The 14,513-nt window shown below is 41.4% G+C and overlaps 1 protein-coding gene across 1 annotated transcript; it reads right to left on the bottom strand.

Moving 5' to 3' along the window:
* Positions 1 to 203: 203 nt before the first annotated feature.
* LOC116557551 (putative 60S ribosomal protein L37a) lies at positions 204 to 571 on the bottom strand. Its single transcript, XM_032287050.1, has one exon. The coding sequence runs from the start codon at positions 554 to 556 to the stop codon at positions 248 to 250; it is 309 nt and encodes a 102-aa protein (XP_032142941.1). The 5' UTR covers positions 557 to 571; the 3' UTR covers positions 204 to 247.
* Between the last annotated feature and the right edge of the window lie 13,942 nt (positions 572 to 14,513).

The following is a 14,513-nucleotide window of genomic DNA, read 5'->3' as shown; positions in this document are numbered from 1 at the left end:
ATTGTTTCTCTTGAACCTCTTTTCAGGAAGACTAGGAAAGGTTTCCAGGTAACTCTCAAGGCAACAGACAAAACTAATCAACAAACATAAGACATATTTAAAGTTGCCTTATGTTCAGAAGCAACTGCTGCTGCATAAAAGCAACGCTCCATGAAACACCCCTCTGCAACCATAAATTCATCAAAATTAAAACATTTCATTGCTTTTTTTTTTTTTTTTTTACATAAATTAACCCATTTATTATAGGCTAGTGATGTCTCAAAGAGTAGAGGAGCGTCTCCTGGTCTTTCAATTCCTTCAGTCTTCTGATGGCGGACTTTACCGTGACAGTGGAAGTGGTATTGTACATCCAGGCACCGCCAGCCACTGCCTCCATGCAGGAACCACAGTGCCAGATGCCCACAGCTCGTCTCTTCATCTTCGTTTTGCCACAGAAAGAGCAAGTGTACTTCGCATGCTGGCTGATTTCAATTTTCTTCACCATTTTCCGGAGGGAGGTGACATAGCAGGTCCCGTATTTATCTACGATCCCAACCTTCTTGGTAGGTTTGGCCATGTTGCCAGTCCTAGCCCAGAGAGCCACTTCATTGCTTTTTATGAGAATATTGTATATCAAAGCTCCAGCTTCCAGAACAAAATGTAACAGACTTGGTGGCTTCAACAACAAACATACGTATCTCATAGCTCTGGAGGCTGAAAGTTCAAGATCAGGGTGCCAGCAGGGGTGGGTTCCAGCAAAAACCCTTTCCTGACTTGCAGGTTGCTGCCTTTTTGCTGCATACTTGCATGGCCTTTCCTCAGTGCTGTGTCCTGCCTGGGTCTCTGTCTTCTTCTTATGAGGGCACTAATCTTATCGTATTAGGACCCCACCCTTATGATGTCATTTAACTTAATGATCTCCCTAAAGGCTCTATCTCCAATACTGTCAAATGGGAAGTTAGGGCTTCCATATATAAATTTGGATGGGGGCGGGGGGGAACACAATTCAGTCCATACTATCCACTTTAGAATCTTACTTTTCTTACACAAAGACTCTACCAATCTCTCAACCACACATGATTATTCACTGCCTGCTTCAAATGAATTGGGAGTGTGTTTTCCAGTTCACTTTCTACTTACTTTGATAAAGTGAATTTCAATAGAGAGAACTACTATTGATTCTTTGTTTGTTTGTTTTGAGATAGGGTCTCACTCTGTTACCCAGGCTGCTTATTCTGTTACCCAGGCTGGCGTGTAGTGGCATGATCACTGCTGCCTCCACTTCCTGGGCTCAAAGTCAAATCTGGCCTTGGACTGATTCCCCTATCTCAGCCTCCAGAGAAGCTGGGACTATAGGTGTGTGCTACTATGCCAAGCTAATTTTTTGTATTTTTAGTACAGACAGAGTCTCATCAGGTTGCCCAGGCTGGTCTTAAACTCTTGGGCTCAAGTGATCCACCTGCCTCGGACTCCCAGTGTACTGGGATTACAGGTGTGTGCCACCACACCTCGCCACTACTGTATTTTGAACTATAGGTCTCTAAATGCTCTCCAAAGATCTGCAAAGTGGCAAGAATTCTAAGCAGTTTTAGGTGCAAATTAATTGGCTGCTTTCTCCAGCCCTTCTATGTCAGCAGTAGCCATAGGTATTCATGGAACACATGGAGATTTTCTATCCACTTCCATCTGGGTTAAAAACAAAACACTCAAACTCCGAAGGAAAACCCTGTTGCAAATATGGTCACCCCCGCCATCTGAGAAGATGCCCACACTAACTGATCCCCATACATTTGGATAAATGGAAATCATTATCCTGCAGCAACACGAGAAAGCTGTATCTTCTTGCTGTCTGTTGTACCCATGCCCTGCCTGGGTGTAGTGCCATCCTGGGGACTTTACCATCTCTAAGCACATCTTAATTCCTAGTCAATCTGTTCACCAGCCTTCTTCAAAACTTTTTCAAATATCTTTTTCAGATAGTCTATCCCCACTTATGGGTAGTTTAGTACTATCTGAATGTTCAGATGCTGAATTGTGCTATCTCTGTGCTATGCTGGATTTTAGACAGTTTCGTGGCCTTGGGGAGTGTTTCAGGAGAAAGAAGACTTTCAGCTGTAAATCACACAATACCCCCAAAATAGTGACTTACGCAAAAGACAATAAATAATCTCATATAACCCGAGTCTGGAGGATAGCAGTGCCTGGCATTCACTCAGCAGGCTTCACTATGTTAGGACCAGTATGTAGGAGTCTCCTGGCCTCTTCTTGGTAGTCTGCAAAGTCAGGTCTGGTCTTGGATTGATTCTCTTTTATTCACTCAGAAAGTAGTGGTTGAATGCTACTGAATGCTATTGCAGGCACTATGCATGCTAGGCTTTTCTGGGGATTGTAAATATACACAGAGGCCCTGCTTAGAAAGCCTTATATGACACCAGAAAAAACAGACATGGAAACCATAAGAGCCATAAAGGAGGCATAGATACCATGTTGTGGAGATAGAGGAGATAAAATAATCACTGTATTCAGGAAGACTAGAAAAGGTTTCCAGGAAAGAGGCGATAATTGAGCTGGGTTCACAAGTATGAGAAGGACTGGGTCATGGTGGCAGGGGGTGGAGTGCACTGACTGCTCCCAGCAGAATAAATGACGTGTGACAATGAACGTCACCAGAAAAGCATTAAGGACTTTGGGGGAAAACAGCTGTTCAGCCTCACACACGTGCAAGTTGCCTGAAGATAAATAGGCATCCATCACAGGAAGAAAAGGGAAAAGGGGGACAAAGTCTCCCCTAAAAGTTCCCAGCACCCTCCTATTTGTCTCATAGTCAAATACTGTGTCCCAGGGCCACCCCTAGCCATAAAGGAGGTTTGAGAAAGTGACTCTTTAGCTCTTCCTGTCCCTACAATGGAGACGGACAAGGGAGAAAGGGGTGGGAGTGTGTGGGATTAGCAACCAAGGATGTCTATCACAGCAAGTCACTTAATCTTTCTGGGCCCCTGATTTCTCCTCTGAAAATGGGAATAATGATGCCTTCCTAGCGGGCCTATTGTGAGGATTAAATGAAACATGAAACACCTATATGTGTCCCAGCATCCAGCATATAATAGGAGCTCAATATGTTCCTCTTCTCTCCTAGTTTATGTTTCTCAGTCACATCTAGTTTTTGCTCTCAGCGATTATGGACCCAATGTGACATTCACAATTATGACAAGTTAATTGACAGGATAATTAATTTTGCTCTCATTAAATAGGGACTCTTCTCCTTCTTTCTTTTTTTTTAACAAGAGAAAAAAACAGTTTTAATTATGAACGAATACGCATGCACGGGAGTTCACAGAGAAAACAATGTGTCTCTAGGAGGTAGCCAATTGATTGAGGCTTATATACCATCTTAGGCTAAACAAAGGAAAAGGAGTTTGGTCCTTCTAGGGAGGGGGGGCAATGGGAAGTTATGGGAAAGTGACCAAGAAAAAACATGGTCAACAAAGGTTGTTTAATAAGATTTATTATGCAGATTTACACTAGTACGTTCCCCGTAGATAGCGTTGGTATAGTATTCCTCTTCCTGGTCCTCCTCACCTAGAGAAGGAGACACCTTTACAAATAGAGATTTTCTTTATAAATGTAAATTTCCTTTACAAAAGAAAAAATTTCCCCATTTTTAAAGCTTTCCCTGTACCTGCTGGTTCTTGGTGGCCTTTAGCTCAAAATAATCCGTATGCTAAAGAGGCATACTTTGATTGGCATATTCCAGTTCCCTTCAGCAGCGTTTGAGTGTCCACGATGCTCCTTCCCGTGAAAGCCAAGCTCTGTTTTATATCTGTAGTGAGTCTTCCTGCCCTCCCCTAGTGATAGGAGATCCTAATGGTGATAGTGTAGGATTTTGGCCCAGGGCATTTTCTAACCCCCAGAATAGAGGGTTTGCCTTTTCTCAGCAGCAATGGGTCTGTATCTGTCTTAGATGCTACAAATGTTGCTGCCTCCTCCTCCTCCAGCAGCTTAAGGCTTTTGCTTTGGGTAAAGGATCAGGCAGAAAGGTGGGGCTTCCTGCTTCCCCCACTCCTACCTGCTGCCCCTACCCTGCAATGGTACCTAATCATGCCCTATGGCTCTGCACTACCAAGAAGGCTCTCTCCAACCTCTTACCCCAATCTTTCTGGAAAAGACTCTTCTCTTTCTTATAGTAAGAGTGACCAAGGCTTTACTATCCTTACCTCAGAAATTTTGTGTGGCTGGGCTAAATGCAGCATTGCCTGGTATCCAAAAATCAATGTCCAACCATCAGCCTACCTCATCTTCACTATCCTTGGATATTTATGCATAGGAAACTGAGCTTATTCAGGAGAATTATGCCAGACAGTCTGAGAGGTAAAGGGATAGAAGAATGGGATTAGAGTCGAAGATATGTACATAGCAGAAGGAGTTACACAATACTGATGGTTTCTAATGAGGCATCGTGTCTCACATCTGTAACCCCAGCACTTTGGCAGACAAAGGCAAGAGGGTTGCTTGAGGCCAGGAGTTTGAGATCAACCAGAACAACAAAGCATGACACCATCCCTAAAAAAAATTTTTTTTTAATTAGCCAGGGTACGGTGGTGTGAGCCTATAGTCCCAGCTATTCAGGAGGCTGAGGTGAGAATATCACTTGAGCCCAGGTGTCTAAAAAACAAATGTTGACAGTTACCTCTGAGGATCAGGAAGGGAGTGAAGGATTCGCTGATCTCTGCAGTACAGCTTAGCAAGACATCTCACCTTGTCAGAGCCCATGTTCAAACTTGGCCTAAAAGGAGTCGAGGTATTTCCCTTTAAGGAACCAAATGGGCCAAGATAAATAAAATATCAGTAGTGATTACTATTAACTCCAGTGACCACAGGGCTTTCCTTAAATGCTCTGGACAATGAGTGTTTCTTCATATGATCCTGGGGCCAGGGTAAAGAAAAGAGAGATAGAAATTTCAACCCACCTTACAGAATGGGAACCTAGGTTAAATTCGATGTAAATGAATAAAAGAATCATATGTCTTACACCTTGTACTAAAGAATAAAATTAATGCCTCTTCAATTTATATGATACGATAGGAATGGCAGGATGCTCCTTTAGCCCCTAGGGCAGCCAAATGCCAAGGTCATCCATCTGTGAATGGGAAAACTCCCAGCAAGACCTGAGCACACAGAGAATGGATTTAATTTATAGTTGACATTGGTTCACAGAACAGTCAAGGTCATTGGCACCTTAATTATAACACACTTGGCCAACATTCCTTAACCAGCATGTAGTAGCATTAACATGTATGCTGAAACTCCTGTCCATCATCAAAATTCAAGAAGGTAAGTTTTGATTCCGTTAAGACTATTATTGTCTATTTTATCTTGATGAAATGGTGACCACAAATACAGCTCCTGGCTAATTTGGAACAATGTTAACACTTAAAAAATATTCTCTCCTTTGAAAACACATGGGTAAATTAGAATAAATCTTTTATGCATTAATAAGTATTCATGTATTCAAGGTGACTCCTGCTGGTGTGTGATTCCAAGATTTAAGCTGGAATATTTACATTTTATAACACTCTTACTTGGCTCCACTGAAAGACTTTCCCTCATGCTCCCACTCCTGTCTCCCCTGAGGCTACTGTAAGTTCCTAGACCTGATGAAACCACCTGTAGTGTAGAAAGGCCAGCATAGGACATGTGGTTTAGCAAGTCTTTTCTACAGTTATTCTTGGCACTGAGCACCACTGGCATGGTGGGTGTCTCTGCTGAATCTATCTGGGTGTCCTCATGCTACACACTCTAATGGGTTGTCCTCATGCTGCACACCTGAGGCCATGAGTCAGCATTGTGGTAACATTTCTTCTAATTACAGCTTTAGTAGTTCTCAAAAAACGGAACCACTTTTTAGGTAGGAAAACAAGCTCCTCGTTGTGGTCTATAACCTCTTCTCTCCTCTGGGTTCAGTGGTGGAGAGTTACAATGCACCAGGGAAGGGCAGGCCTCTTCCAGGCCCCCTAACACATATAACCACATTTAAGCCTCACCATGGCCCTGCAGTGTTGCTCCCAGCAACATGGTCTGTCACAGAATCCTTGTACATATATGTCCTTGTAGGCCAAGGCTTCTTAGCTTTTTGCCATGTTACAATTCTCCTTTTGTGTGGGAAAAGGATGGACTTGACGTGACCTGAATATATAGAATCCCAAGGCTTGGGCCATTCCAGTCCCAAGAGATAATTTATAGAAAAATAAAAAAAATAGAAAGTATGTGATTGCTTCAGTCTTTGTTTTGTCTTGTGGTGTGATAGTTTTACCAAGCGCATGGCTCACAGGAGACCCAGATGAGAAAGTGAAGCATTTATTAACAAGATACCATCACTGTAGGTAAGCTGAGTACAAAGGAAGGAGATGGTCACCTTATCCTGGAGGGAAGCAGGGAACAGACCATATACCTGGAGCTGGCCCGCAGATATCTCCACGTCTGCCTCCCAAGATTGCAGGGTGGGCAGATTTTCACCGTTCCAACAAGTGAAATGAAGGGGCGAAAACTTCCCCAGCAGAAGGCTGAGGAACCACTTTGAGCAATGCTTGCTCTTAATTCATGTTACCTTGAGTATAAAATAAAAGGGACTTAATTGAAAAAACTTCTACCAGATTCTAGTTTTTTGAAATTCTGAATGTTTTTTTATGTCTTAACCAAAAAACCTCAATATTTTAGGGCATGGCAAGGAGAACAGAGTCACCCTTGAGCTCTAGCCTCAGTCAGTTATGAATTATTGTGTTTATTTTACAGATGAGAAAATTGAGGCTCAGAAAGTAAGGAACTCTCTTTCCTTACTTCCCTTTTGACATTAGGGTGCACACAGAAATTGGTCATTTGAGAACAGTATATTTTGGTTCAGTTCTTGCTTTCTTTCATGGACAAGACTAATATTAAATTTCATCAAAATAATGTAAATGGACTTTGGCTCTAATAGAATTTTTATATCAGATATTCCCAGATACCAGTGGAGCTCTAATTTGCAAAAGCTGCATGTGTTGTTAGAAGAATCATCCCACTATGGGCAGGGCGCAGCGTTACACATCTGTAATCCCAGCACTTTGGGAAGCCAAGGAGTTCAAGACCAACCTGGACAATATGGTAAAACTCCATCTAACTAAAAATACAAAAATTAGCCCGGCGTGGTGGTGGATGCCTGTAATCCCAGCTACTCTGGAGGCTGAGGCATGAGAATCGCTTGAACCTGGGAGGCGGAGGTTACAGTGAGCCAAGATGGTGCCACTACACTACAGTCTGGGTGACAAAGCGAGACTCCATCTCAAAACAAAATAAACAAAAATAAGAATCATTCTACTATGAATTGGAATCTCATAAGAATGGCCCATCAACCAAACTGGGACAGAATTATTATATAAATATGAAGAGAAAAATTCAGGACTGCTATGTGGGCCAGTGCCCTCAGGAGACCCTAACCAGAATCCCTCCCCCAGCACCATACCCAACTCCTAAGTGTCCACACCTTGGCTGAGCTCTGGGCATATCTGGACACTTGGAACATGTCCCTTCCTTGCCCCCACCCCACAAACCATCAGTCACAATTCCACAATATGGGTATGGTTCTGCCTGTCCCTGGCTGCTGAAGACACCCCAGTGGCAGAGCTCCTGTTGGCAGTGCACAGTATTGACAGGGAGCCATGAGTGCTGATGTAGCTAATAGTGCTTACCAACTACAATTCTGCAGGCCTCACGTGCTAGGTTTTCCTCTGAGTCACCCTGAGCAAGCCAGCTAACAGCCAAAGGTGCTGTTCAGCCACCCAGGCTCTGAATGACTCCAAGGGTGAGAGAGATCTGCAGTTTGAAGCACCACCACAATGCATCTGCAACACTGTGGTTGGGAGACTCCAGTGTAGGTCTCACGGATAAGTAGGGTTTATTTCGCAATCAGTGTTTCTGATTTCTAATTCCATCTCTTTCCACTAGGCCACAAAGCTACAGAGGGTGAAGGCTAAGATCAAAGAAATGGTGTTCTTGGAAAAACCAGTAATAGAACACTTGACAAGAAGAAAAGCCAAGGTCCCTTAGCTCATAGCATCAAGCACAACTGACTGCACAAGCAACAGTGCAGCAGGAGAATGGCCTCCCACATATATCAGTTATAAGGTGACAACCTGGAGATAGGTCTCATCCATCTCATTCTTCAGAGTAGGAAGATATCAAGCAGATTATACTAGGCCCAGCCCACATCTAGGACTTTTCTTTCCAGGCTACTTCTATGCTGTCTGGCATCTATAACCCCATGCACTTTATTCTGTTCATTTCATTTGTTTCTAATTCAGAGGTGGTCACTTTCAATTGCCCCAGTCTTTTAAATGTGAGGAATTGTTGGATGGACTCAGCAAAGCCTTGAAGAATAGGCAAGAATCTATCCTGTCCCAAGATACAAGTGAGATTTACAGCTGCATGTTGCTGAGTGACCTCCACTGCTCCCTCTCAAAAACAAATCCTCCACTGAAGTTGGCTTGGATTTCACAATGCTTCTTCGTGAAGAGGTGAGCAATCTTTCAAGCTGATCTCCTTCTGCAAAGGTGCGGTACAAGGGTCTTCTAGCCCAGGAAGCCACTGAAACCCTTCACCTAACTCTTCCTGTATTCTCTGTTCGAATTTGTTGTTGTAGCTGTTGCTGCTCTGTTCTTGTGTCATCACTACTGATATATAGTTTATTTGCCAAAAATGTTACTCTTTCAAGGTGTACCATTCAGTGTTTTATTTTTTTAGTATATTCACTTGTGCATCCATCTCCGCTAGCTCTAGAACCTCTTCATCACCAGAGAAAAACCCTTTACCCATTAGCAATCACCCCAGTTCCCTCCTTTGCCCAGCCATGGCAACCAATAATCTACTTTTTGTCTATAGATCGACATAGTCTGGACATTTCATGTGAGTAGAATCATATAAAATGTGGCCTTTTATATACAGCTGTTTTCACTTTTGTTTTCAATGTTCACCCCCATTGTCAATACTTTATGCCTTTGATGACTAATATTCCACTGTAGGAATACACCACATTTTGTCTATCCATCCACCTGTGAATGACATTTAGGTTGTTTCCACCTTTTAGCTAAGACGAATCCTGCTATGTATATTCATGTACAAGTTTTTATATGTTTATAACATTTTCAAAAACACACTCAAAAACTTTTTTTTTCCAATTGAAAGCTTTAGCTTTAATAACTATTGCCTCTGGGAATATTTTGGTCTTATTGTCTGTCTTGTCAAGGCTCAAAATTGATCCTATATTACTCTTAAACATCCTAGAAACTTAGCCTTACCAAGGTAATATGATACTTGGTTGGCTTGACGAAGGTTTTCTACCGTGGTGTGCATAAGAGATAGTATAACAATATTTCAAAAGAGTATCCGCCTATGCATCAATAATAGTTGATCACTCAAAGTGACACTTATTTCCAATGAGCAAACTTGTAATTTTTAAAGAGTCTTGCTCTGTTTGCCCAGGCTGGAATGCAGTGCTGCCATCATAGCTCACTGCAGCCTCAAGCTCTTGGAGTTCAAGAGATCCTTCCACCTCAGTCTCCAAAGTAGCTGGGACTACAGGTACATGCTGCCATACCCAGATAATTTAAAATTTTTTTTATAAAGATGGGGTCTTTTTATGTGGTCTAGGCTGGTCTAAAACTCCTCACCACAAGCAATCCTCCTGCCTCGGTCTCCCAAAGTGTTGCAATTACAGACATGAGCTACTGTGCCTGGCTGTTATTTAATTGGAAAAAATCAACCAACCAGACACTAATTCCCATTCCTTAAATAGGCCTTATTGTTTAAACTTGAAGATTTACATCTTTTTAATCTTAAGAAATTAAAAAAATTTAAATCTTAAAGATTTCACTTTTTAAAATCTTATAGATTTTGATCTATTGTACAGTATTCATTATAAAGCCCAGTGCTATGCCAAAAGTAAGTTCAAAACAAAAAGTTATCAAATAAAAAAAATGAATAAGCAAATAAATGTACATTTGACAGCTAGGAGACTAACCATAGGGGGGAATTGAGAACTATTTAGGTACCACTTATCTTTTTTTTTAAAGCCAAATACTGGAGATTTTTTTAAATGTCCAAATGTAAAATTGTATACACATAGTACCCCATTTATGATGGTTTATGTTGTTTTCAAGATAAGTTTTGCTAATACCTCATTGTTCAAAGGAACAGCAACAAGCTGCACAAGCTGGTTTACACAAGCTGTAGACTCCAACACAGGCTTTTTCAACTTTATGATGGTACAAAAGCAATACGCATTCAGTAGCACCCATACTTTGAGTACCCATACAACGATTCTGTTTTTCACATTCAATACAGTATTCAATAAATTACATGAGATATTCAACACCATTAACAAACTAGGATTTGTGCTAGTTAATTTTCTCAAATATACACTAATATAGATGTTCTGAGCACATTCAAGATGGGCGAGGCTAAGTTACGATGTTCAATAGGTTAGGTTTATAAAATGTATTTCTAACTAGGATATTTTCAACTTATGATGGGTTCATCAAGATCTAACTGCACTGTAAGTTAAGGAGCATCTGCACTTTAGAGTAGTGTATATAGAAGTACAAAATAGGTTAGGATGAAAGAATATTCTTTTCAAGATGAGTTTTGCTAATAGTATTGTTCAAAGGAACTGCAGCAACCTGCACAAGCTGGCTCATACACACTGTGGATTCTTTGTCTCCTGGACCAACACAGACTTTCTGATGGATGTGCAAACACTCACACTGGCCCCAATTCATTGACATGAGCTAAGAATTAATGAATCAGAAAATGAAAGACAAAGAGGAAACAAAAAAGGAGATCAATTAGAGAAAAATAAGGCAACTATTCCTGATGGCAGATGCTCAAGTGTCATGGAAGCATTCAGCTTCAGTTTGTTCTATTCTTGACTTCACTTATAAGTTATCTGGTGGCATTGGACAAATTGCTTAGATTTCTTATGCCTCAGTTTCTCAGTGTGCAAATTGGGGCCAACAACACTTCCCTTTAAGGTATTCAAAGAGCACTGAGGTAAAAAGTTGGAAAGGCTCAGCCTGTGTCTGTAAAGTGTATTTACAACTCTCTGGAGCAAGACAGATATTATTGCTTAAAGCATTATTTTTGTACTTGGAAAGTCAGAATCCATCCTCCACCATGTTTTAAGCCTTTGAAAGAGCTCTTTGTTTTTCTGCCTAAGCATCGGCCCACAGGGAAAAATATTCTGTCTTTCAAAAGGTTTCTTTCATAAACAGGTCATTCTTTTTAAATGGGTTTCAGTGACTCTGTTTATTAACATGTAATAACACTTAAGGTTTCATTTGGTACTGGGAAGAAAGCAATGTAGGCAGCCTGCCACTCCTTAGCCTAAAAAGAAATATTGTCTAGAACAAGACCCCAGGCACTCAGAGAGGACAGCACTATTGCAGGTTGCTGCTTGTGACTTGCATCACTCAACCCAAGCAGTGCAAACAATGACGGGTGTCCCAGAGGGCCCTCCTAGAAAAGGCCAGCAGTGAATATCACTCAGCCTTTCTTGTTCACTGAAATGATTTCACCAGAGAGACATCTATGTCAATATAGGGGAAGATGAAGATATTCAACTTGATAAACAGCAGAAAATTTAATTTAACAAGCTATCTTTCCATGTTTTCTTTCTGTCCATGTGGTTGAATTCTCCTCTGTTCTCTAAGTTAAACATCTCTATCTTTGATTTATGTCATGACTGAGTCTGTGAACTCTCCTTATTACTTTCCTCTGATCTCATCTCTCACTACCTGTCTTCATTTGAGCGTTTTATTTTCTTTTTTTCTTTTACAAGAAATAGAAATCCATTCAGTGAAGACCATCTCTAGAGATTTCTGGGCCTTAATAAATATGTGTGGAATCATGGATGACTGCAGGGTCATCCATTAATATCTCTACAGTCACATATGAAATGCTTCACAAAGGTAAAATCAGGTCAGGATGTGCCTCCAGAACAGTTCTGAATGAAGAAAGTTCATCAGGAAGGGGCAACCTGCTGCCCAAGGGGTGCGTGGGAGGCAGAGGGTCAATCACATTGTCTCCATGGTAGCAAATGATGCTGAATGAAGGTGACCAGCTGGGGAAGCCTTTCCTGCCCTGAGTGCTCGTCAGTCACCAGCAAAGCCGAAAGCTTGAAGCAAATGTTTTGTCTCCCTGAAAGGATATTACTGCCAGTTCTCTCAAGCTCCAATCTCTTCAAACTTCATTTGAGAATCACGAGAGTTTTTTCCTTGCTCTATACTATGACCTCAGAAACTGACAGATTTTTTGAAAGCCAGGACATTAAACTCTGAGCATAATTTGATCAGAGGCAATACCCTCCAGGGCTGGATGAAGTTCTTTAAAAGTCCTCAGCATTAAAAAGATTATTCTTCATATCCCACAACTACCCACCATATGTAATACAATTTTTTTTAGATCTAAACACCAAAGTAAAAGAATTTCAACAAAGTTCAAACTCTTAGCATGATAATGATGCAATACGTTTTTAAAATATCAAAATCTGTATCCAAATTTTGTTCTATTTGTATGTCCCCATTTATTGGTGATCTAAGCATTTATTCAGTCTATCTACTGGGAATTCTGTCCCTAAGTCTGCCCACTCTGCACATACCCACTAAATGTCTGTCATTTGATTAGTCTGGTAATTTGTAAAACAGGTATTTCCATTGGAACAATTGTCCTTGATGTGACCATCTCTCTGTGGAAGGAGCTCTGAAGAAGAAGGAATAGGTTTTTCTAACATTTTTAACATTGGGTCAATGCATTCATTTAATATACATTTTTGAACAATCATGCTATTCCAAGTAAGGCACAGGAAGTCAACCACATTACAAAGATAATGCTAGGTATTAAGTTACAGAGGGCAAGATCTTAAAAAACAAGGAGATATAAGAGAAAAGGAGGTGACCTCAGTAACTTGGCAGACTAGTAGGCCCTTGCCTCTCCCTCCACCCTTGGACACACCAAATAAACATCTGTTAATGATCAATTCCCTCAGAGAAAGTCAGGAATCAGTGGAGAGACTCTGACTCAACCAGGCAACTGAAAAATATCCACACTGAATGGATAGGAAAAGCTTAGGCATGCTGAGGCACAGATGCTACCCCAGCCACAACACCATACAATCAGGAAAGGAATCCCCAAACTTAGCTCCCTGTGGAGAATAGGGTACAGACCTCATATGTAATGCCCTAACTCTAAGCTTCCCCACAGTTTGGCTCTTACTTAACCAACTCTAGGAGTGAAGGAGATTAAGCATATACAAGTCTCACTAGACTATAAAGGAAAAGTGGCAGTTTCGTAGAGATAAACAGCTCTTCCAGAAACTCCATCCCTGGGAGCAGTGTAGAAAAGGGGCTTTTAAGAAGCAGCTTCCTGTTTCTCTGCAGAAGGGATTTATGCCATGCAATGAATACCCCAACTTTCATAACTACTTTCTGAGGAACTGCATCCTAAAAACCTCCTAGCTCTGAGAGCAGAAGAGACGAGGCATATGTGAGTACTTCTAGATCACAGAACATAAAAGTGTTTTAAAATGGACATAGAAATACTTCTAGAGGCTAACTTCCCGGGAGCAGTGCAGAAATGAGGCTGAAACATACAGCTACCATTTTTCTCCCCAGAAGGGTCTCACTATATACTCTTCCAGTGGCTGTATGACAGCCTGGCTCCTAATGAACTTGCATAAGGGAGCTAATAGGAAAGACAAACAGCAGCCCTCCAGCAGCCTGAGCCAGAGCTTGGCAATTCTCAAGCCTTTCCTCATGCCAAGGTCTACCTATTGTTCCTGGAAGGAGTTTGTCCATGCACCAAGTGCCACAAATTTATAGCTCTCACCAAAGGGACTGTCTCCTTAATGACCTAGCTCCAAAAGTTGATAGGGGTTTGCATTCCTCAGTGGCCCCAGATTACAGAAAACAAAGAAGTGGACATACAACAAGATACTTCCTTCAGCTATCTCCTCAAGATCAAAGGATGCAGCCTGAACTCCAGGACAAGATTTTGTCACAGATCCTCTGCCTAGCTTAGTGCAGAAAGAGTGGGAGATAAACAGCCACCCTCAGCTTCACTGTGAGGATAGTAGCTGAAATAAATACCCAATACCCCCAGCTTTTCCAGCTACATCAGAGAGACTGGCTTCTACCTTACTGGTCTTAGGGTATTGATAGAACATGGCACATTCTAATTTGGGAGGAGGAGGAGCAGCAGCAAAAATAGAGATAAACACAAAGATTTGAAAGGCACCTTAAAATCTTTGGCAAGGCAAATTGGTGAGATTTTTCTCTCACAGAAAGCCAGTCTGACAAGCCTGGAAGAGGCAATTGTTTTATCTAATGCAGACCCAACACAGAGAGTCAAGAAAAACAAATAAGTAAGGAAATATATTCCAAATAAAAGAACAACATGAATCTCCAAAAACTGGCCCAAGTGAAGTGAAGCTATGTGGTCTGACCAACATGGAA

Source organism: Sapajus apella, unplaced genomic scaffold (assembly GCF_009761245.1).
Source record: "Sapajus apella isolate SASKATOON/1434 unplaced genomic scaffold, GSC_monkey_1.0 scaffold19, whole genome shotgun sequence".
Lineage (NCBI taxonomy): Eukaryota > Metazoa > Chordata > Mammalia > Primates > Cebidae > Sapajus > Sapajus apella.
The sequence above is the reverse complement of the archived record's forward strand: the minus strand, read 5'-3'. Positions and strand labels throughout refer to the sequence as shown.

Bases quoted from the DNA above. Each gene is read 5' to 3' on its own strand.
- LOC116557551 (XM_032287050.1), bottom strand. From the start codon at position 556: ATGGCCAAACCTACCAAGAAGGTTGGGATCGTAGATAAATACGGGACC.